This window comes from Bos indicus x Bos taurus, chromosome 3 (genome assembly GCF_003369695.1).
Source record: "Bos indicus x Bos taurus breed Angus x Brahman F1 hybrid chromosome 3, Bos_hybrid_MaternalHap_v2.0, whole genome shotgun sequence".
Taxonomy (NCBI): domain Eukaryota; kingdom Metazoa; phylum Chordata; class Mammalia; order Artiodactyla; family Bovidae; genus Bos; species Bos indicus x Bos taurus.
The window spans coordinates 99,858,475-99,880,672 of record NC_040078.1 but is presented as its reverse complement, the minus strand read 5'-3'; the positions used below and the strand labels follow the sequence as shown (position 1 = coordinate 99,880,672).

At 53.2% G+C, this 22,198-nt stretch overlaps 1 protein-coding gene across 3 annotated transcripts; it reads left to right on the top strand.

The window, feature by feature from the left end:
- The first annotated feature begins 675 nt into the window (after positions 1 to 675).
- On the top strand, positions 676 to 21,720 carry LOC113889940 (fatty-acid amide hydrolase 1). Of its 3 annotated transcripts, XM_027537379.1 has the most exons (15): positions 681 to 1,195; positions 10,919 to 11,032; positions 12,884 to 13,018; positions 13,224 to 13,357; positions 13,440 to 13,646; positions 13,897 to 13,937; positions 14,158 to 14,282; positions 16,280 to 16,405; positions 16,927 to 17,024; positions 18,442 to 18,541; positions 18,802 to 18,842; positions 19,796 to 19,835; positions 20,332 to 20,440; positions 20,968 to 21,113; positions 21,332 to 21,720. In XM_027537379.1, the coding sequence occupies exons 1-15, from the start codon at positions 1,001 to 1,003 to the stop codon at positions 21,458 to 21,460; spliced, it is 1,740 nt and encodes a 579-aa protein (XP_027393180.1). In that variant the 5' UTR covers positions 681 to 1,000; the 3' UTR covers positions 21,461 to 21,720. The 3 variants fall into 3 exon arrangements, with proteins under 3 accessions (XP_027393179.1, XP_027393180.1, XP_027393181.1); XM_027537378.1 differs by lacking the exon at positions 20,968 to 21,113 and having other exon boundaries at positions 676 to 1,195; XM_027537380.1 differs by lacking the exons at positions 681 to 1,195; positions 20,968 to 21,113 and adding an exon at positions 6,875 to 7,056.
- Positions 21,721 to 22,198: the final 478 nt, after the last annotated feature.

Sequence of the window (22,198 nt, the reverse complement as noted above, 5' to 3'; positions counted from 1 at the left end):
TGTTTTGGCAGACAGCGTTTTCTAGCCACAAAGCACTCTTCCCCACATCCCATTTGATTCCACACATCCTCACTTCCAGGGGCAGTCATGGTAGTACAGCTTGATGGTTAAGAGCAATGGTTTAGGATTAGACCTGAGTTTGAATCTCCACTCAGTCACCTGCATGACCCACAGAGGGGGTAATTTAATCCCTCTTGTCCTCAGTTACCTTATTGGTAAACGAGGATGATAAAAATGCTTTCCTCATCTCTCTGTTGGGAGGACAAATGAAATTGAGCACATAAAGACCTGTGAGAGAGGCCTAGATTGGAGAAGTATTGTGTGTATATAGATAATCCGCTCCCCTCCCCCCACCTCCCTAAAGACACCGGGTCCCAGGACTAGGGAGGGGAGCGGGCAGCAGGTGGGCTCCCTGAGAAACATCCTGTACCCCTCCCTCTCCTGCTGGCACCCCTAAGCCCCACGCAGGGGAGAGGTGAGTGCCCTGCGGTACACAGCCTAAGACAAGCTTCTCCAGGAATGATACTGGTAAACTCTTTGCAGGGTTTATCAGGTCCGCGAGCACAGTCTGTCGCTGCTCTCCATCCTCTTTCCTGAAGTGGCTCGGGCTGGACAGCATCTTCCGTGAGTTGAGGGTCTTGGGTGCACCGGGCTGAGGCCAGGCCAGACGGGGGCGCCGAACGGCTGCTAGGCTCGAGCTTCCGAGGGCGCCCACGGGAAGCGGGTGCTCCTCCCTCTCCGCACCGCCCAGAGCCTTAGAACTTGGGGAGCCGTCCCAGCGGAACCGCGGCTCTTCGCCTTGACCGTTGCGCTCCACCTGTCTTCAGCCGGCTGCCAGGCAACAACGCTTGGCCGAGCGGCTCTACCGCCCCTGCCTCCACTCCGGCGCAGGCGGGCGCTGGATCCCGGGCTGATCCAGGCCGGGTTTTGCGGCGGAGTCCGAGATCGCTGATTTCCTCCTTCATCGGTTGCCCGTGGCAGCGGTCGGCGGCGGGAGATCATGGTGCTGGACGAACCATGGGCCGCGCTCTCCGGCGTCTCCGGGGCCGCCCTGGCCTGCTGCTTCGTGGCGGCGGCCTTGGCCCTGCGCTGGTCCAGTCGCCGGACAGCGCGGGCCTCGGCGGTCCGGGCGCGACGGAGGCAGAAAGCGGCCCTGGACACCATGGACAAGGCGGCGCAGCGCTTCCGGCTCCAGGTGACAGCCGGGGTTGGAATCGGTGTGGAAGGGGAGGGTTCGGGGTGGCAGCAGCGCTTTGAGCCGCCTGGGCGCTCGGAGGGACGGGCGGCCGGCAGCTCAGGTGTGTGGGAGGGACGGGCGGCCGGCAGCTCAGGTGTGTGGGCAGCGCAGGTTTTGTAACTTTCTGACACCCCTCTCGCCATCATGCATTCTGTACTCTTTTCTGAACCAAGTGGGACCTAGGGGAGGAATGGAAACGAAAGGGACAGGACAGGTCGTCGAAGGCTGTCGCCTCACTGGGTCAAAGAGGAGCTTTGCTGTGTGCCAGATAATCTCAAGATCATGGACTTACTAGGACGCTTAAACTGCAAGATGAGAACCAATAGGATGCTTGGGTTTAGGACTTTGGAATCATAAAGTGATGGTCAAGGGCCTTCTGAGAGCTTATAGTTCAAATTCATTGAGGATGCTCAGAGGAAGCTGGGGAGGGACTTGAGCAAGTCCACAGGGAGTTACCGGCTGAGGTGGACTCTTGCCACCTGGCTGTGGAGTCAGATGGGTTATAAGTTCCTTTCATGGATAGGTTTAGTTCCAGCCCTTCCCTGGGTGACCTGTCAACAAGCTTCTTTCCCTCTGGATCAGCTCAGTGTGTGTATGGAGGTGAGGGAAGCGGCCTGGAAGAGGAGGCTTTCCTCTAGGTGTATGCCACACTGGACTCAGTTCCAAGTCGAAATACCAAGCTCAGTTCCTATGTGCTGTGAGACAGAAGACTTGCCCCAAGGGGTGTTGGATGGAATTTGGATGTGACAGGTAGGAAGGCATTCCAGATGATGGGACAAGATGAGGCAGGAGCTAGAACTAGAACCTAGATGCCTGGTGGAACCATCCAGCCTCATTCCAATGGAGAGGAGCAAGGAAGAAAGATCAGGAAGGGAGACCCAGGCCTTGGATGCCAGGCCCTGGGTATGGCCTTGATTGCTTTGCGGTTTTCGCTGGATGTACTAGTATGAATTTACACCATACCATTCCTGAACCAGGAAAATGTCTTATTTGTTTGTTTAGTGAAATAATAACATATCTGGTTCTAGCCCTCACTCACTGACATGGCACACAATCAGCGAAAGTACACAATCAGTTCATTTTTAGGTATTCAATCCAAATTGGCCACCTTCCCTACCTAGTTGAGCAAAGCTTCATCACTGTCTAATCCTTCTTCTCTGGCAGAGCTCCCTGGTGCCCTGCTCAGGGATCCTTGCAGTGATGCCAGGCCCAGCCTAGAGACCCTCGGCTGCTCCGGAGACTCCAAGTCCTGTGCAGCTAGCTAGCTGAGTTCTCCTGGCTCCAAGGAATGTGTGGGGGCAGCTGCAGGAATCTGCCCACAGTTTCTGCCTACATAACTCTCCTCCTGGTTGCAAGGAACCCACCAGCTGGCAGGGGTGTGGGGTAGTAGAAGGGTGGGTTTTCCCTCACTTCAGCTCCAAGCATCAGCATCTGGATCCAAGCATCCAGTTTCCTTCTGGAGCAACAGCCTTTCCTTATTTTTAAGAACCGGAAAAAAAAAAAAACAAAACAACAAAATGGCTGTCTGAGGAGGCCTTACAAATAGCTGTGAAAAGAAGGGAAGCGAAAAGCAAAGGAGAAAAGGAAAGATATAAGCATCTGAATGCAAAGTTCCAAAGAATAGCAAGGAGAGATAAGAAAGCCTTCCTCAGCAATCAGTGCAAAGAAATAGAGGAAAACAACAGAATGGGAAAGACTAGAGATCTCTTCAAGAAAAGTAGAGATATCAAGGGAATATTTCATGCAAAGATGGGCTCGATAAAGGACAGAAATGGTAGGGACCTAACAGAAGCAGAAGATATTAAGAAGAGGTGGCAAGAATACACAGAAGAACTGTACAAAAAAGATCTTCATGACCCAGGTAATCACGATGGTGTGATCACTGACCTAGAGCCAGACATCCTGGAATGTGAAGTCAAGTGGGCCTTAGAAAGCATCACTACGAACAAAACTAGTGGAGGTGATGGAATTCCAGTTGAGCTATTTCAAATCCTGAAAGATGATGCTGTGAAAGTGCTGCACTCAATATGCCAGCAAATTTGGAAAACCTAGCAGTGACCACAGGACTGAAAAGGTCAGTTTTCATTCCAATCCCAAAGAAAGGCCATGCCAAAGAATGCTCAAACTACTGCACAATTGCACTCATCTCATACGCTAGTAAAGTAATGCTCAAAATTCTCCAAGCCAGGCTTCAGCAATACGTGAACCATGAACTTCCAGATGTTCAAGCTGGTTTTAGAAAAGGCAGAGGAACCAGAGATCAAATTGCCAACATCTGCTGGATCACGGAAAAAGCAAGAGAGTTCCAGAAAAACATCTATTTCTGCTTTATTGACTATGCCAAAGCCTTTTACTGTGTGGATCACAATAAACTGTGGAAAATTCTGAAAGAGATGGGCATGCCAGACCACCTGACCTGCCTCTTGAGAAACCTGTATGCAGGTCAGGAAGCAACAGTTAGAACTGGACATGGAACAACAGACTGGTTCCAAATGGGGAAAGGAGTACTTCAAGGCTGTATATTGTCACCCTGCTTATTTAACTTATATGCAGAGTACATCATGAGAAATGCTGGGCTGGACGAAGCACAAGCTGGAATCAAGATTGCTGGGAGAAATATCAATAACCTCAGATATGCAGATGACACCACCCTTATGGCAGAAAGTGAAGAAGAACTAAAGAGCCTCTTGATGAAAGTGAAAGAAGAGAGTGAAAAAGTTGGTGTAAAACTCAACATTCAGAAAACTAAGATCATGGCATCTGGTCCTATCACTTCATGGGAAATAGATGGGGAAACAGTGGAAACAGTGGCTGACTTTCTTTTTCTGGGCTTCAAAATCACTGCAGATGGTGAGTGCAGCCATGAAATTAAAAGATGCTTACTCCTTGGAAGGAAAGTTATGACCAACCTAGGCAGCATATTCAAAAGCAGAGACATTACTTTGCCAACAAAGGTCTGTCTAGTCAAGGCTATGGTTTTTCCAGTGTCATGTATGGATGTGAGAGTTGGACTGTGAAGAAGGCTGAGCGCCAAAGAATTGATGCTTTTGAAGTGTGGTGTTGGAGAAGACTCTTGAGAGTCCCTTGAACTGCAAGGAGACCCAACCAGTCCATCCTAAAGGAGATCAGTCCTGGGTGTTCACTGGAAGGACTGATGTTGAAGCTGAAACTCCAATACTTTGGCCACCTGATGAGAAGAGCTAACCCATCTGAAAAGACCCTGATGCTGGGAAAGATTGAGGGCAGGAGGAGAAGGGGACGACAGAGGATGAGATGGCTGGATGGCATCACTGACTCTATGGACATGGGTTTGGGTGGACTCCAGGAGTTGGTGATGGACAGGGAGGCCTGGCGTGCTGTGGTTCATGGGATTGCAAAGAGTCAGACACGACTAAGCGACTGAACTGAACTGAACTGAACTTCCATGGTAGATTTCCTAAAAGAAATCAACCCTGAATGTTCATTGGAAGGACTGATGCTGAAGCTGAAGCTCCAGGACTTTGGCCACCTAATGCAAAGAGCTGACTCATTGGAAAAGACCTTGATGCTGGGAAAGATTGAAGGCAAAAGGAGAATGGGGTGGGGATCAGAGGATGAGATGGTTAGACAGCATCATGGACTCAATGGATATGAATTTAAGCAAACTCCAGGAGATAGTGAAGGACACAGGAACCTGGCGTGCTGCAGTCTATGAGGTTGCAAGGAGCAGGACATGACTTAGTGATGGAACAACAATACAACAATAACTTCCAGCGCAGGTTTTGGCCTTGAAATACCAAAAAGTGTTTAAACACCCTCTGTGGGTCAGAGCCTGGCCTCAGAACACCAAAACTTGGCTCTTCCAGATGAGTAAGTAGGGAAATTCCCTTTTGGTTTTCTGGTGACTGGCAGAAGAAAGGGATAACTAGTTCAGCAGTCTTGTTTTGAGCAGTCAGCACAGGGGTTGAGGTCTTGAAGACAGTAGCTCTGGGATCAGTAAGAGGTGGGCAGTTTGTGTGCTTAGTTGCTCAGTCGTGTCCAACTCTTTTTTGGCCCATGGTCTGTATACCCACCAGAATCCCCTCTCCGTGGATTCTTCAGGCAAGAACACTGGAGTGGGTCACCATTTCCTCCTCCAGGGCATCTTCCCAACCCAGGGATCGAACCCTGCGTCTCCTGCACTGCAGGCAGATTCTTAACCCACTGAGCCGTTGGGGAAGGTGGGCAGTTTAGCTGAGCTCACACATAACCTTAGGGAGAAGCCCCTCCTCTATCCCACCCCTAAGGCTCTTTCTGCTTGGTGCTGGAGCTGCTGGGGGTTTTGAGGCTGTTTCAATAGTCTTTCTTCTGGGTCTTTCTCAGCCCAGCCCCACACTGAGAAGGGGGCCTTGAGGTCAGGGGGCCTCTGGGTGAATACAGCAGCCTATGGTACAGCTCCTGCCTGATAGATTGCAGAGAAGTGAGTTGGGACCCAGCTACGTCCTGTGTCCCAAGGTGCTGCTAGAGGAGGGGAGGTCCCAAGCGCCTCCTGAACATCACAAAATGGTTTATCTCTTTTGGGACTCTCAAGCAACTTTAGAGTGAGGCATGCTTTTCATATACTCTATTGACCATGTGAGGCTTAATTTGAAATATGCGTTTGCCCATTTGCTTCCACCTTACTGCCTGAATGAGTTGTTTTATTTTTGACTGTGCTGGGTTGTCATTGCTGTGCGGGCTTTTCTTTAGTTGTGTGAGCTGGGGCTACTCTCTCCTTTCGGCATGCGGGCTTCTCATTGCTGTGCCTCCTCTTGTTGACGAACATAAGCTCTAGGGTGCGTGGACTTCTATAGTTATGGTTCCTGGGCTCTAGAGCACAGGCTCAGTAGTTGTGGCACATGGGCTTAGTTGCTCCATGGCGTGTGGGATCTTCCCGGACCAGGGATTGAACTTATCTCCTGCACTGGCAGGTGGATTCTTTACCACTGAGCCACCTGGGAAGCCCCCTAAGTAAGTTTTAATATCCTTTCTAGACTGAAGTGAGGGACTGCCATTGATAGACTATGACGACTGGGAGAGCCATCCCACTTGCCCACACCTCGGTGCCTCTGCACCTCTGGTTTTAACCAGAATGCCCTTCCCGCACAGACCTTCCAAGCCCCTTTGTCAAAATCCCACTGGATTACAAATGCCTCTCCCTTCAACTGGATCTGACCTGTAGTTCCATCTCCTGGCATCTCCAAGACCAACTTGAAGCTGATTTTAAAACAAGTCAGTAAATGAATGGGAGAACAGTATGGTTTTTGTTTCAGTCAATGTCCATGGTCACATGATAGAATGGAATGTATATCTTGAAATAGAACAGATGTGATTAAAAAAATAACAACAATAAACCATGAATAAAATTTAAAAAAAAAAAAAAAACAACTTGGAGGACCATCTAGGGTATCTGAAATTAGGACAGTAGGTGGTTCAGGAGAAAAACAGGTTAAGGAGGGGCAGTGATTCAATGACAGCTGTAATATCCTATGCTTGGAAAAAAAGGCATACAGATGGCCACATGCTTGGTGAGATCTTATTTGTATACTTCCCTGCATTCTCCATATAAATTTTAATTTCCTCCATGTTCTTAGATTGGCCTCCTGGACATGCAGACTTACTCTGGTGTCTTGTGAAAGAGAAAATGTCTCAGCTGCCTGATAACTAGTTGAAGACTTAAAAATAGCTGTTAACAACAGTGTCATCAACTGTCAACACAGAAGAGCAGAGGAAAGAATGAACATTTGTGCTGAGAATTGAGAGGAGCTCACTGACAGCTTCTAGCTGAGATGCACAGGGCCTCTGTGGACACCCTGGGTGAGGTGGGGAATGGTGGTGATCAGGCTCCTGCTGGTCATTACCCCAGTGTGGTGGGCTCTCTGGTGATATTTACTTTCTTCCACAAACTGGTAGGCAGTTTTTCGTTTTTTACAATGAGCACATATGTATATAATTGGAAAAAAATCTTGCTATTTTCATTGTGAGGGGAGAAACGCAAGGCATAGAACTGTGTGTATAGTATGATCCCTCTGTCCAAAAATAGAATATATATAAACAACTATATACATTGTGGATTCTTCACAAACATTTTTTTTTTCTCCTATGAGGTTTCATCAGAAACTGTAAACTATGGTTTCCTTTTCAGAAGAGGAATTTGTCAAGGGGGTCCTAGAGGTGGGGGGAGTGTTTCCTTTCCATTTCGCATATCTTAAAAAAAAAAAAGTCATCAGGGGTTGTCTGGGCTTCCCTGATGGCTCAGATTATAAAGAATCTGCCTGCAGTGCAGATACCTGGATTCAATCCCTGGGTTGGGAAGATCCCCTAGAGAAGGGCATGACTACCCAGTCCAGTATTCTTGCCTGGAGAATCCCAAGGACAGAGGAGCCTGGCGGGCTACAGTCCATGGGGTCACAGTCAGACACGACTGAAGCAATTTAGCACACAGGGGTTATCTAGTATGTTGGGGGTAGATCATGGATCCATTTTTTCTCCTTGTAGCTCCTTGTATCATTAAAAAAAGAAAAAAGAAAAGAAAAAAATCCCAAGTAAATGTTGTATCCCTTTAACAAATTTGGGGAAGAATATTCCTGATATTGAGGCTGGATTTCAAAGGCTGTGTGGTGGGTGTGTGCGATGGGTGTTCAGCTTTGGGTGTGAGGTGGGAGTGAGTGGGCTGTGTCACATTGAAGGGGCAGAGGGGGCTCTGACAGGACCTCAGCCTAGAAACATCTCCTGGACCTTGTGGTGGGAGGCAACCTGAAGGGGACAGGCAAGGTGAGGTCGTTGTTGTGCTGTGTGGTCTGGTGACAAAGCTTTGGCAGAGAAGCCAGCTAGGTGGCCTCTGTGTGACCCAGTAGAGAAAGGGTCGGCAGTGGCAAGTGTCTCAGTAGAGGAGACAGAGAGGTGGCCATTTTCCAGAGCTACTTAGGGGCGTGGTGACCGATTAGATGTGGGTGGAAGAAGGGGGAGCTGAGGACAGATGGCAGCGTCCTTCCTTGCGTGAAGAGGAGCCGGTGGAAAGGAGATAGGAGGCAGTGAGCTCAGGGGAAGGACACAGGAACAGAGGGAACAAAAGGAATAGCCCAGCGAGCGGGTCTGAGCTCAGTTGGGTCAGGCGAACGATGATTTGGAGGCGGAAGGACCATCTAGAGGCCATGTGATAGGTGTAGGGCCTGGAGGGAAGCCAAGAGGCGGCATGACTTCTAGCATCAGAGAGGGAAGAGCAGGTGCCCAGAGGAACCTCCGGGAGCCTTTGACTCTTCCTATGTCTGGCTCCTTTTTGTGCTTCAGGTCATAGCTGAAACAATGTCTCCGCCTGCCCAGCGCATCTGAGTCAATCCACTGTTCTTTCTGTCACAGATTCTGTTTACTTCCTTTCTCACACTTATCGTGATCTGCCATCATTTATTAACTTTCTTTCTTTTTTTTATTTAAAAATTTATTTTATTTTAAAAAACTTTGGCTGTGCTGGGCCTCTGTTGCAGCACGCCAGCTTTCTCTAGTTGCTTTGTGTGGGCTTATCTTGTTGTGGAGCACAGGTTCTAGAGGAGGGGTCCCCAGCCCCTACCAGCCGGTAGCAGTCCATGGCGGGTTGGGAACCAGCTGCACAGCAGGAGGTGAGCTCTAGGGCAGGTGACTGAAACTTCATGTGCCACTCCCCATTGCTCGCATTATTGATGAACATCCCCCCACCCCCATACCTCCTTCCCACCCCTCCTTCCTGTGGAAAAATTGTCTTCCTTGAAACCAGTCCCTGGTGCCAAATAGGCTGGGGACTGCTACTGCAGAGCCTGGAGGCTCAGTAGTTGCCCTGCCGCATGTGGGATCTTAGTTCCCCAACTAGGGATCGAACCTACATCTCCTGCACTGGAAGGCAGATTCTTAACCACTGGACCGGGGATGTCCCTTGTGTTATTAAAATTTCTTTTCTTTTTCAAATTCTTTTTCTCAATTACTTTGTTTTCTTGAAGGTAAGCTCTAAGATCAGGGACTTGTCTGTCTCGGCTAACTCTAAATTCATAGCCCTAACATAGTGCTCGACACAGAGTAGGTGCTCAGAACATGTGTGTTGACTGGCTGAACGAGTGGATGACAGAAGCAGCGTAGAGGAGGGAGGGAACCCCGGGAAAGGGGTATGCCTGTGCCCAGGAGGAGTCTGAAGTCAGCCCTGTGAACGCCTCCATGAGACTCGGAGCAGAATGAAGAGTTGAGTGTTTGTTGTGTTGGGCAACGAGGAAGTCCCTGGTGAGTTTGGCAAGAGCAGAGGAGGGTAGAGATGAGATGTGGTGGCTGAACTCAGATGCTCTCCTAATTAGCCCAAAGCCCTTGAGGGGGAAGCCAGTGAGGTATGCAGGCAAGGGCTGATCCCAGAGACTCTGGAGGCCTCTGAGACCTGGCAGTGAGTGTCTGACCAACGTCCCTCCTCCGTCGGAGAGCTCTTCCCTGACCACCCTCTACCTGTGTGCTGCCCACTCAGTACATGCATGTTATTTTCTTTATTTCTGGCTATCTAAAATTCTTATTTGTTTACTTATAAATGATCTCTGTGTGTTAGTTGCTCAGTTGTGTCCAACTCTTTGTAACTCTATGGACTGTAGCCCCCCAGGCTCTGTCCATGGGATTCTCCAAGCAAGAGTACTGTAGTGGGTTGCCATTTCCTTCTCCAGGGGATCTTCCTGACCCAGGGATTAAACTCAGGTCTCCTGCATCGCAGGCAGATTCTTTATCACCGAGCCACCAAATTATCTCCTCACTCCCAACTCTACACCTTGTTGAAGCTCCCCCAAAGCCTGGAGGCGACTTTCTTGTTCACTGCTGTATCCCCATGTCTAGCATGGTCCTTGGTACAGAGTAGATGCCTAATATATGTATTTATGGAATGAATGGAAAAAACCTCTCTCTTTGATGTGGCTCTAGCTTCAACCCCAGCCACCTAAGACAGGGTTTTCTTCTTTCTGCCCTCCCCTGCCAAAGGGTTGAGTAGTTAAGTGCAGGTGGACAGCCAGTGGGCAGCTTGTGCTGAATGGGCAGAGAACTATAGTTTATCTGTAAGTTCCTAATCAAAGCACTTTCCCTCTGTGAACGTCAGTTTCTTTAAGCTGTGCAATGGGAATGGTGGTAACATTTAATCCAAACACAGAGCATATCAACAAGGTGTGTGGCCACACTCAGCAACCACTGTGCTAAGCTGCTTCAGTCTTGTCCAACTCTCTGCAATGCTATGGACTGTAGCCCGCCAGGCTCCTCTGTCCATGGGATTCCCCAGACAAGAATACTGAAGTGGGTTGCCATACCCTTCTCCAGAGACTCTTCCCCACCCAGGGGCTGAACCCTTGTCTCATACGTCTCCTGCATTGGCAGGTGGGTTCTTTACCACTAGCGCCACCTGGGAAGTTTTTTCATAATGGTCTAATACTCAGCCTGGGCGTGGCCTCTCCCTGGGCCCCCCTCAAGTGAGCTTCTGGAAGAGATAGATCTGTACTGTCCACAGGTGGCAAGGGCCTGCCCAGCTGGAGCACATTTGTGATGTCAGAGACGCGGGTGGGCATGTCTGTTATGGCCTGGCATGTGACAGTGAGCACATGCTTGGTAGATGTTGGGATGTGGGGGCATGGGCCATAGGTGTCTGCTGCAGGCACCTGGGGCCTGGGGGGAGTAGGGGACTGATCCGAGGTGTCTCCCCAGAACCCTGACCTGGACTCAGAGGCGCTGCTGGCCCTGCCCCTGCCTCAACTGGTACAGAAGTTACACAGTGGGGACCTGTATCCCGAGGCTGTGCTCTTCACCTACATAGGAAAGGTAAGGCCAGGGAGTGACCCCACTCCTTCCTCCCCTCTCTGTACAAGGCTGTGGGAAAACCTGGCTGGAGGGCCATGGTGGGACCACAGTGCCAAGGGCTGCCAGGGAGAGAGGGAGGGAGCCAGAGCTGTGTGTGTGTATGAGAGAGAGAGAGAGAAGGCTCTGTGTGTGTGCATGTGCTGGGGACACTGAGCATGTTGTCCTACCTAGAAACCTGGCTTTTAGCCCAGACTTCCCACCCCATTCCGCCCCCACCCCATCAGTCACTGAGTCTGGTCTGTTCCCTTTTAGAGCTCCCCCTAGACCATCCCCTTGTCTCCCCCGCTACCCTGGTCTTCCACCAGTCTCTGTCCAGGACCAAGCACCAGTCTCCTGGCCAGCTGCCCGCTCAGCATTCCAGCATCCTCTCTGGTCAAGGATTCCGGGGCTTGGGGCATCGGCAGCTCAGCTGCTGGCAGTTACCTGGCCCCCATAGCCTGCTGTGCTCTGGGGTTGCCTTTACCTGCAAGGCTCTTCTCCCTTCTCTTGCCCTGCTCAGTGCAACAGGCTCTCCTGAGTCTTCAGGGCCCAGAGAGGAGTCACGTCTTCCAGGAAGCCTCCCATAACCCTCCTCCCCTCCCAGTCTGGGTTAGGGTTTCCTCTTCAGTGGTCACTTACTAACAGCACATTTCTCATCACATTTTGGGGCTTGTCTTGTCTTTCTCTTTCCCAAGGCACATGTGTGGGCTTTTGGTGGACAGAGTCTTATTTGTCTTTGTACCTTAGGGCCTACCACGATGTCCTTTATATGTTGATAGTGCGTGCTCAAGAAATGTGTTTGAAACGAAATGAAGGAAGAAATTGTGCTTTATGAAAATGACTTGTATGTGATCTGATCTCTCGGAAGAGAGTACGTGGCAGTGACTGTGACCCCTAAGCAGGTGGACATGAGTGCCAGGCATGTGAGAGTGGTGTGAGTGACTGCAGCTGAGAAGGGGCAGAGAGGGACTGTGGAGAAAGGACTGGACACCCCTGGGTCGGGCGCATTGAAAGGACACAGTCTGAACAGATGGGGTTGCTTATTTCAAATCCATGTCCCTGAAAAAGCTCCAGCCCTTCAGAGGGAGCATCCACAGAGAGCATTCTGGCTACAGATTGGCCTCCTCTTTTCCTGCCCTGGTCAGCAGACAGATTTCACATACCTGAGTTGGCAATAGGGCCACAGTCATGTTCTTAACAGCTGGTATCAGTCAGCCATTCCTCAGATTCAGGTGTTCCTTTCACCTGGGCAGGTGTGGGCCGGGCCTGGGACAGAGGAGAGTGCTGCATGCCAGGAAGCAGAAGCCTGGGTCTAGCCCTGCTCTGCACTGACTCCTGGTGCGACTCAACATGGGGATCTAGCCTCACTGGGCACCGTGTGGCTTGAAGGAGGAGGTGAGTGGGGTGGCCAAGGGTCACCCTCCCCTTAGGTCGGCCTCTGGAGGGCATCTGAGGTCAGTCAGTATCTTGTTCCTTTGAGTGTCATGGTCCTCGGAGCACACACATACTCTCTATTCATCTCTGGAGGACACGTGAGGTCAGTATCTTGTTCCTTTGAGTGTCCTGGTCCTCGGAGCACTCCCTCTGTCTGTCTTGGAGTTGAAGGTCAGAGACAGCCTGGGTAAGGCTGGGCCGCATGTCCGCAATGAGGCCAGTGCTGGGCCTGCTTACCCTCTGTGCTCCTGGCCCTGGGTCAGGTTAATGGTTACCCTGTCACTGGGTGGTATATTTGAAAAGGCCAATCTTACGCTATGTTGATTTTGCCACAGTTGAAAAAACAAAAGAAGCCAGCCTCACCGCACTCTGTCGTATGTCCATTTCTCCCTACCCCAGGCCTGGGAAGTCAACAAAGGGACTAACTGTGTGACCACCTACCTGGCAGACTGTGAGACTCAGCTGTGCAAGGTCCCAAGACAGGGCCTGCTCTATGGTGTCCCCGTGAGCCTCAAGGAGTGCTTCAGCTATAAGGTGCGCCCTGCCCCAGTCCCTGCCAGCCAGCTCTGGGTCCTGGGTCACCCTGGGCCCTCAGAGGAAGTCCTAGGGCCAAAGGCCTTGAGAGGGCACCGCAGGTGTGTCCTGCCTTGGCCTGTGGGGCGGTGGTGGGAGCAAACCCTGTGTGTTGAAGCCCCCCTGGCTCATCAACCATGTCCCTCTCACCCATCCGTCCTTCTAGGGCCAGGACTCGACACTGGGCTTGAGCCTGAACCAGGGGGTGCCAGCGGAGGGTGACTGTGTGGTGGTGCAGGTGCTGAAGTTGCAGGGCGCTTTGCCCTTCGTGCACACCAATGTCCCCCAGTCCATGTTCAGGTTGGGTCCCAGGGGTGCAGGGTGGGGGGCAGGGGCACCGGTACCAACATGACAGGGGCTGACCCCTTCCCACTTCCTCCAGCTTTGACTGCAGTAACCCCCTCTTTGGCCCGACCATGAACCCATGGAATTCTTCCAAGAGCCCAGGTGGCTCCTCAGGGGGCGAGGGGGCCCTCATTGCCGCTGGGGGCTCCCCACTGGGCTTAGGCACCGACATTGGAGGCAGCATCCGCTTTCCCTCAGCCTTCTGTGGCATCTGCGGCCTCAAACCCACAGGGAACCGCCTCAGGTAGGATGTAGGTGGTGGGTGGAGGGAGCCCCTGAGTCCTGCTGTGTGACCTTGGCCTAGCTTCCCACCTCTCCGGGCTCCAGGCAGGGATTCCCTGACTGGGGTTTTGCTAGGAGGTAATGTCACAGTACCACCAGCCCCTGGTTCCTCGTTTCCAAAGTGGTGAGAGAGTTGGGGGCTGCTGACTGGATGTGGGGCCGGGCAGCGGGTGGCCATTTCCCATTTCCAACATCTTGTGTTTCTTATCCAGCAAGAGTGGTCTGAAGGGCTGTGTCTATGGACAGGTAGCAGGTGAGGTCTGTGGTTCCCTCTGTGCCCTGGAGGAGGGGGGTCTGCCCCTTTGCCCCTGCCTCTCCTCGGGGCAGTGTTGGGCCCCAAGGCCACTCTAGGTCTGCCTTTCTACCTCCTATCTGCTCACACTCCAGGGCTCCAGCCCAACCCTTGTTTGGACCCAGCCCCGGAACCCCCCGGGGCTGGGTGATCTCTCTCTCCTCCCCTCCCTGCCCCACAGTACAGCTCTCGGTTGGCCCCATGGCCCGGGACGTGGAGAGCCTGGCACTGTGCATGCGAGCGCTGCTGTGTGAGGACATGTTCCGCTTGGACCCCACCGTGCCCCCCTTGCCCTTCAGGGAGGAGGTGAGCAGTGGTGGGGGTGGGCATGGGGATGGATTCAGGGCTCACTGGTGCTCCTGAGCCCTTGCAGGCAGGCCTGGGAGGCCCTGTCTCTTGAAAACCAGCCCCCGGGGGTCTAAGGCCAGCACTAGCACCTCTGCTGGTGGTGGCACAGTGGTAAAGAAACCGCCAGCCAATGCAGGAGATACAGGAGGCATGGGTTCAATCCCTGGGTCGGGAAGATTCCCTGGAGAACGAAATGGCAACCCACTCCAGTATCCTTGCCAGGATAATCCCATGGACAGAGGAGTCGAGCGGGCTACAGTCCATGGGGTTGCAAAGAGTCAAACATGACTGAGTGACTGAGCACAGCAGCACCTCTGCAAACAGCCACCAGATGGTGCCCTTTCCTGCATTTGGAAATCCCAAGTCTTTCAAATTGGCTGGCTGGGAGCCAGAGCCTTGGAGCTGTCGCTGTGGAACAGGAGGGACTTGAGGCTAAGAACAGCTTGAGGGAGAACTCCTGAACCTCTTCCGTGTTTGACAAGCCAGTAAACAGGAGCCTTTCTTACAGCATTCATTTCTCTATCCCCAGCCTCCGGCAGAATGCTTGGCACGGAGGCTGAGTGAGTTAAGAACAGTTAAAAGCGGAGCGTTCTCTCTCCCAGAGAAAGCTGGGATTTGTGGGCAGGGATCTATCAGATACTGGCTTCCTCCAAGTATCACCAGCCTGTAGATCAGATAAGGCTGGGTGTATTAACTGTCTGTGGTGAGGGAGGGCGCTGCCCACACAGAGCCTTAGTAGCATGGGGGAGGAGCACAAAGTTAGAATATTGACGTTAGTTTGTCGGTGGATATGTCAATGATAGCTCAGTTGGTAAAGAATCCGCCCGCAATGTGGGAGACTTGGGTTCGATCCCTGTGTTGGGACGATCCCCTGGAGAAGGGAAAAGCTACCCACTCCGGTATTCTGGCCTGGAGAATTCCATGGAGTGTATAGTCTATGGGGTCGCAAAGAGTCATTTCATGTCAGTGTAGGGGGTTGGTTAGGATTGAGTCATACTGTAATTGGTTAGGACTGGTGGGTACAGCGAGGTGAGGATTCTGAGGAGAGCAATTCAAGAAGTCTTGGAGGATAAACTGTCATTTGGTGATCCTATTGAAGAGCTGATGGGTCTTTTAAGAATGACTAATAAAGTTATCTGTACTTTACGAGCAACAGATTTCAGGAGTACTCAAGTTAGAGATGTGAGCAGTGCTATAGTGTGTGCTTAGTCACTCAATCGTGTCCGACTCTGCAACCCCATGGATTGTAGCCCTTGGGGCTCCTCCGTCCATGGGAATTCTCCAGGCAAGAATACTGGAGTGAGTTGCCATGCCCTCCTCCAGGAGGTATAGTAAAGCTATGTTTATGTAGACTGTGTAAGCTGTGTGGTGTAAGTGCCGTTTCTCAGCGATCTGGCATTACTCCCTACAGACCTCTTGCCTGGGAAGGGGTGAGGGCCCCTGGGCAGCATGAGATCTGGGCTGGGGTGAGGGAGGGCAAGCTCCCACTCCTCAGCTGAGGAGATGTTCTAACTCTACCCAAGGGCTCCCTTCCCCAGAGGGAGGAGAGGCAATGAGATCCCTGTCCCAGGGCCTGGAACAATCTATTATGGGAGCCAGGACTTACATCCTTGAAACAGGCTGTGGACGCCTGGGTTTCTGCCCTGATGTTGCTACTCTACCCTGACAAGTGGCCTGGGGCAAGTCCCGGCCCTGCTCAGGGCCTGTCTCCCTGTCTAGACCTGAAGCCTGTGGAATCCTCCTTCTTGCTCTGTCCACCTGCAAAGTCACTGGGAAGGTGTTTTGTGAAGGGGTCAGATACAACAGGGGCTGGCCTCCCTGGAGGTCAGTTTCTGGGGATCTAGGCAGCAGCCTCAAAGCTGTGTCTGGGGCTGAGTAATGGCTCTGAGCTCTGGGAGCCCTGCTTCGGGCCACCGTCTCCTGACCTGACTCTGACTCGTGCATGCTGCCCCCAGATCTACAGGAGCTCTCAGCCCCTGCGTGTAGGGTATTATGAGACTGACAACTATACCATGCCCACGCCGGCCATGAAGCGGGCCCTGCTGGAGACCAAGCAGAGACTCGAGGTTGCTGGCCACACGGTATGCTGGGCGGGGGGAGGGAACCCAAAGGTTCTGGCATTGCCCCTCCTTCAGGGAAGCCTTCTAGGTACCCATGGCTGCCACCCATCCCTGGCACCCTTGCACCCTGATTGTTCTGAGATTGGGGTCGCAAATTCGATCCCTGGGGGACCAGTAAAAAGGGCTGATCAGAAGTATTGGGGTACATGCTTGATGGTGACCTCACCTCTGAGCTGGGATGTGGGAGCTGCATGGAGTGGTCCTTCCTCGTCAACCACAAACAGTGGTGCACAGCTGTCCAGGGGTTCTCAGCGCCCTGAGATGGCAGGCTTGGGGCCGTTCACCTGAGACAGGCTTATATGTGGTTCCAGACTCCTCTCAGGATACACATCTTATGGGGAGTTATCACAGGCCAACAAGGGTGCCTTTGTGGCTCCAGTGAGGGCACCGTGAGGGCTGAGGGCTGCCTTGACAGTGTGTTTTTGGGGGTGGGACCCAAGGGTTTCTAGGTCTGGGAACCTTACATGCCTCCATCTCTGCAGCTGGTTCCCTTCCTGCCAAGCAACATACCTCATGCTCTGGAGACCCTGGGCACGGGTGGGCTGTTCAGTGATGGTGGCACGACCTTCCTACAGAACTTGTGAGTGACTGGGTTTGGGGGTGGGTGGTGGGATCAGGACATGGGTAGATGCAGGGAGAGCAGCTGAGTGCTGTGTTCCTCCCTGGGACAGGCCACTGGGGAAGATGGAGGACAGGCCTTGGCAGAACCTGAAGAAGGCCTGGAGCTTCCTGGGCAGGGACCTTACCATCCCTCCAGCTTCAAGCTGAGCCTAGAGCTGCCTTGTCAGGGAGACCTTGGAAAGGTGCCAGTGTGGGGAGAGGCAGGATTGAGCAGCCCTGGCCTGGCCCTGGGCTGAGTTGTGCAGGATGTTGCTTATCTATTGGGGAAAGATTGAGAAATAAGGGTGGAATCAAGCAGGAGGGCAAGGGTGTAGACCTGCCATTACTCCACACTCCTTGGATTTGTGCCACATCTTCCGCCTTTGAGCAGGATCTGTTTTCTTGTCTGAAAAGTCAGAAGATTGGACCACACCCACTTTATGAGGCTTGCAGAGCTCATATTTGAGAAGCTGGTCCCACAGGGATGTTTTCAGTTCTAAAGGCTGATGGGGGCAGGGCAGGTCTGTGAAGATGCTTCCTGGGGACATGCCCAGATTGAATGGACTTCTGCCAGTAGCCAAGTATGATCTGGGAGGCTTCCCTGGTAACTCAGCTGGTAAAGAATATGCCTGCAATGCAGGAGACCCCGGTTCGATTCCTGGGTCGGGAAGATCGGCTGGAGAAGGGATACCCACTCCAGTATTCTTGGGCTTCTCTGGTGGCTCAACTGGTAAAGAATCCACCTGCAATGCAGGAGACCTGGGTTCGATCCCTGGGTTGAGAAGATCCCCTGGAGAACGGAACGGCTACCCACTCCAGTATTCTGGCCTGGAGAATTCCATGGACTATTCCATGGGGTTGCAAAGAGTTGGACACGACTGAGCAACTTTCACTTCAGTGGAAAGAGCCACCCCTCAGTTTGGCCCTCAGGGTGAGACTTCAGAATCAGCTGCCTGAGACCTTTCCCTGAGATTGAGAGCAGAGATAGCCTCAGAGGCAAGGATTACTGTACCCACTCGGGATTAAACCACTTGTGCCTCCAGGCTGGCATCAGCATCTGTGGGGGGATGCCCTCGGCAGTATCTTTGGGCCAGGGAGATGCTTCCCACAGTTCTTATTGCTCTGAGCTGAGTTTGCAATGGAGGGAGACAGGGAGCCCTGCCTTAGGGAGCTCCAGTGGATATGGGTAGAGCCTAAGCATCCCAAAGGGTCTGCAGACACATGTCGCATATTGGAAAGCAGAGGCTGGGATGAAGGGGCTGGAGGCTGTGGTTACTGGAGTCTGGTGAGGAGGGAGGTAGAGTCACTGAGTGGAGACTGGGGGATGCCGCAGGTGGGGGTGAGCCAGGAGGGACGCCTTGGGTAGATGTGCCTGGACTGGACCCTTTGTCTCCCAGCAAAGGTGATTTCGTGGATTCCTGCCTGGGGGACTTGATCTCAATTCTGAGGCTGCCCGGATGGCTTAAAGGACTGCTGGCTTTCATGATGAAGCCTCTGGTGAGGGCACAAGGAATGGAAGGGTGGGCACCACTGGGCTCTTTCCCCCTTCCCTTAGCCTCCTTTTCTTCTCAGCCCCTACCCTATCTCTTTTCCTCCGCTCATGCTCTTCAATCTTCAGCCAACCTGCTTGCTGAGAGGAGTGCTGACCTGGGGCCTGCGGGGAGGGACAGAAGGAGGAGGCCTAGGTGGCTTGGCCTGAAGATTATTGCCACACCTGGCCTAAAGTCTAGTCACTGACAGTGTCTGTTCTATTGCAGTTCCCAAGGTTATCAGCCTTTCTCAACAATATGAAGTCTCGGTAAGAGTTTTTCCCACGCCTAGATGCCTGCACAACTGTTCCCCTGACCTGGGTCCAAGTGCTTTCCAATGGGAAACGATGAGAAAAGTAGCTTCTGAGGCTGGAAGTGGTCTAAGCAGGGTGGCAACCTCTGTGGCCTTGGGCGGGGGGGCAGTCTTGAATATGTCTTAGCAAGATACAGGAAAGGCTGGAGAGTAAGGTCCTGAAGGAGAGCAAGGTTGGGAGAAAATGAAGAGGAGGAGATTGCCCTGCCTGGACATGGGTGGAAAGGCCCAGAAAGGAGCTAGTGGGTGGCAAGGAGCGGGGGATATTGGGGACCCGTGAGAGGTGCTGGTTTTAGAGACCAAACTGCACTGCGCCTGCTCCTGCCTGCCCCTCGGGGCCTCAAGCCAGAAAAGATGGGAGTAAATTGCCTGATTCTCAGGCCCTTACAGCTTGTGGACTTGCCTTCTCTTTCATGTGTGTGTGCTAAGTCGCTTCAGTTGTGTCCAGCTCTTTTTGACTCAATGGACTGGAGCCCGCCAGGCTCCTCTGTCCAGGGGCTTCTCCAGGCAAGAATACTGGAGTGGGTTGCATGCCCTCCTCCAGGGGATCTTCCCCACCCAGTGATTGAACCTATGTCTCCTGTGGCTCCTGCATTGCAGGTGGCTTCTTTACCGCTGAGCCATGGGGGAAGCCCATTCCTCTCTCACTACCAGGCATTGAGGACCTTGGGTGGCTCTGTGTCCTAAGAATAGCTGGTGGTCTGGCCTAAGTCCCTCTTGGGGACTCCATGGGGTATGAACTTAGGGATTAGAACTTCTGCCCCGCACTGCTTTCTTCTCAGAGTGCCCTGGAATTGAGAAGGGTCTGAGAAGGAAGGGAATCTGGGAGATTTTGAGAGTAGGGGCCTGATGTTGCTAATCCCCATGGCTGTGATCATCATGGTTGGTGACTCCACTCCCTCTGTCCAGGTCAGCCAGAAAGCTCTGGGAACTACATCATGAGACTGAGGTGAGGCCAGAGCCCCTGGACTAGAGTAGGGCGGGTGGGGGTGGGGCCGGACAGGGCATATGCCTTGGGGTCTCTTGGAAACTGGTCCCTCTGGTCCCCTGGAGTGGCCCATCATCCCCTGCTCGCACTCCCTGGATTGGACCATTTGGGGCCTGCTCTGTGACCCTCACTTGCCCGGAGGCCCATTGTAGGGGCCTGGGTCAGCCTGGGTGGGACTCCTGCCCTGGACACCTCTTTGCCACTCTGGTGCTGCCTGTAACCAACACTCCGTGGCCCCACCCTGGCAGGAAGAGTGGTCTCTGTGGTTCCGTGGAGCATTTGATGCCCCCTGAAAGCATCCCTGTCTGAATATCCCAAGGTCCTCCATGCTATCGTGGCTCAGTTCAGATCTGGGGCAGGCATGGGGCCAGTCACCCCGCCTCAGTGCCTGTGCTGCAGAGTCCATGTAATGGGTTGGGTCTGAGAGCTTCACTGGGTGTGCGGGTGTCCTCCACAGGTATACCGGCACTCCGTGATGGCCCAGTGGAGAGCCCTGGAGCTGGATGTGCTGCTCACCCCCATGATGGGCCCTGCTCTGGACCTGAACGGCCCAGGCAAGGCCACAGGTGAGGCTGGCAGCCCCATCACATCCCTCTCAGCTGTCTCTTCTCTTCTGAGTTCCACCCTGTGCCTGGTGAGGTTGCTGGGAAGTAGGAGGAGAGGACCCCTGGGGGAGGACTCCACTCCTGATAGGCTCACGGTCTGGTTGGCTGGAGAGAAGGGAGTCAGGTGGTATGCCTTGGGAGGGAATGAGCTCCTCGTCCTCAGCGATATTCAAGTTGGAGGTCTTGTTACAGAGTCTATGGTTTTGGGAGGTGGTGTTTGAAGTCCAGGTGGGATTTAGATAAACCAAGAAAACAGCAATGAAGCTGCAGAGGGGGAGGCACAGGGCAAGCACTAGCAGGCCCTCCAGCCTGCCCTGAATCCAGGTTCCCGGGCTTTGTCACTCCCACTCAAGTCTCAGCCCTAGGAGAGAACCCTCCCTGCTGGTGGAGGCCAGTGCCATCTCTTAGGGTGGAAGATGGGGGCTCGGAGCGGACAGTCATCACGGAAGGTTGGCTGACCTGCTCCAGCCCCTTGTGCTGTGTCTCAGGGGCTGTCAGCTATACTCTGCTCTACAACTGCCTGGACTTCCCCGCGGGGGTGGTACCCGTCACCATGGTGACCGCTGAGGACGAGGCCCAGCTGCAGCTTTACAAGGGCTACTTTGGGGATATCTGGGACAAGACGCTGCAGAAGGTGAGTCTCTTCCCCTTGCCTCCCCGCCAGGACCCCTTCCTCTAGTGGAGAGGACAGTATAACCAGGCACAGGCCTTGTCGGCCTTTCTTAATGCAGGACCCCTAGAGACTGCGGGCAGGCCCTGCTGTGCTGCCCCTCCTCCCCAGCTGGGGCGCTTCCCGGGTCTGGGTGGGGCCCTGCCTTGAGACCTCGGGTCCTGATGCTTGTGTGCCCTCAGGTTGTAAGGAAGAGCGTGGGGCTGCCCGTGGCTGTGCAGTGCGTGGCTCTGCCCTGGCAGGAAGAGCTGTGTCTGCGGTTCATGCGGGAGGTGGAGCAGCTGATGAACCCGGACAAGCAGCTATCCTGACTGCGGCCCACCCGGCCCTGGAGGACCCGAGACCCGCCTGGAGCTGCGTCCAGCCTGGTCAGGGCACAGCTGCTGCCCCACCAGGAAGTGTTCAGCCTGGGCTGAGGCTTCCGAGTCCCCCCTCCGTCACCCCCTACAAGAAGCCCAGACCCTTGGACTCTGGACCTCACTTCCTCCCCAGGTCCGCTCTCTGTCCTGACCACCCGCCTTGCTGTGGCAGCCAGCGGGCATGACATGATGACTAACAGTCAAGAACTGGTGTCTGGTGTGTGTGTGCTTTCTGACGGTCACTGTTAGGGCCCCGGGGTTGGACACCTGCCCTTCTAGAACCCGACTTCAGCCATGTCCATCTCCTGCTCCCAAACCTCCTGTAGTTCCCATCACTCACAGCATGGACACAGGTTTTTCAGGGTGGCTCTTGCAGCCCCAGCTCTTCACCCTCACCCACTGTCTCCCCGTCCCCGCCTCCCAACCCTCAGACTAAGCCCTACTTAGTTAGACATTGTCTTCTCTCTCTGTTCTCCCTTTGCTCCTTCCCTCTGCTGAGGAGGCCCTTTCTGCTCCTCTACCATTAAATCCTTTGAGGCCCAGCTCAGATCCCTCTTTCTCCCTCTGAACCCTGGAGTAGGGGGGCTGTTTCTGTCCAATCAGCCCTGTGTGGTGGGCATCTGCAGGTGGGTTGCCTCAGCACACTGGCTCTCCTTGATGCAGGGGCACTATTTTTACATCTTTGTCCTC

What these genes read in the sequence shown, in the direction of transcription:
- LOC113889940 (XM_027537378.1), top strand. Translation starts at nt 1,001, where the DNA reads ATGGTGCTGGACGAACCATGGGCCGCGCTCTCCGGCGTCTCCGGGGCC. An exon ending in GTCCCCCAGTCCATGTTCAG is followed by an intron (nt 13,358 to 13,439) that starts GTTGGGTCCCAG and finishes CACTTCCTCCAG; the next exon opens with CTTTGACTGCAGTAACCCCC. An exon ending in CGGCCCAGGCAAGGCCACAG is followed by an intron (nt 20,441 to 21,331) that starts GTGAGGCTGGCA and finishes GTGTGCCCTCAG; the next exon opens with GTTGTAAGGAAGAGCGTGGG.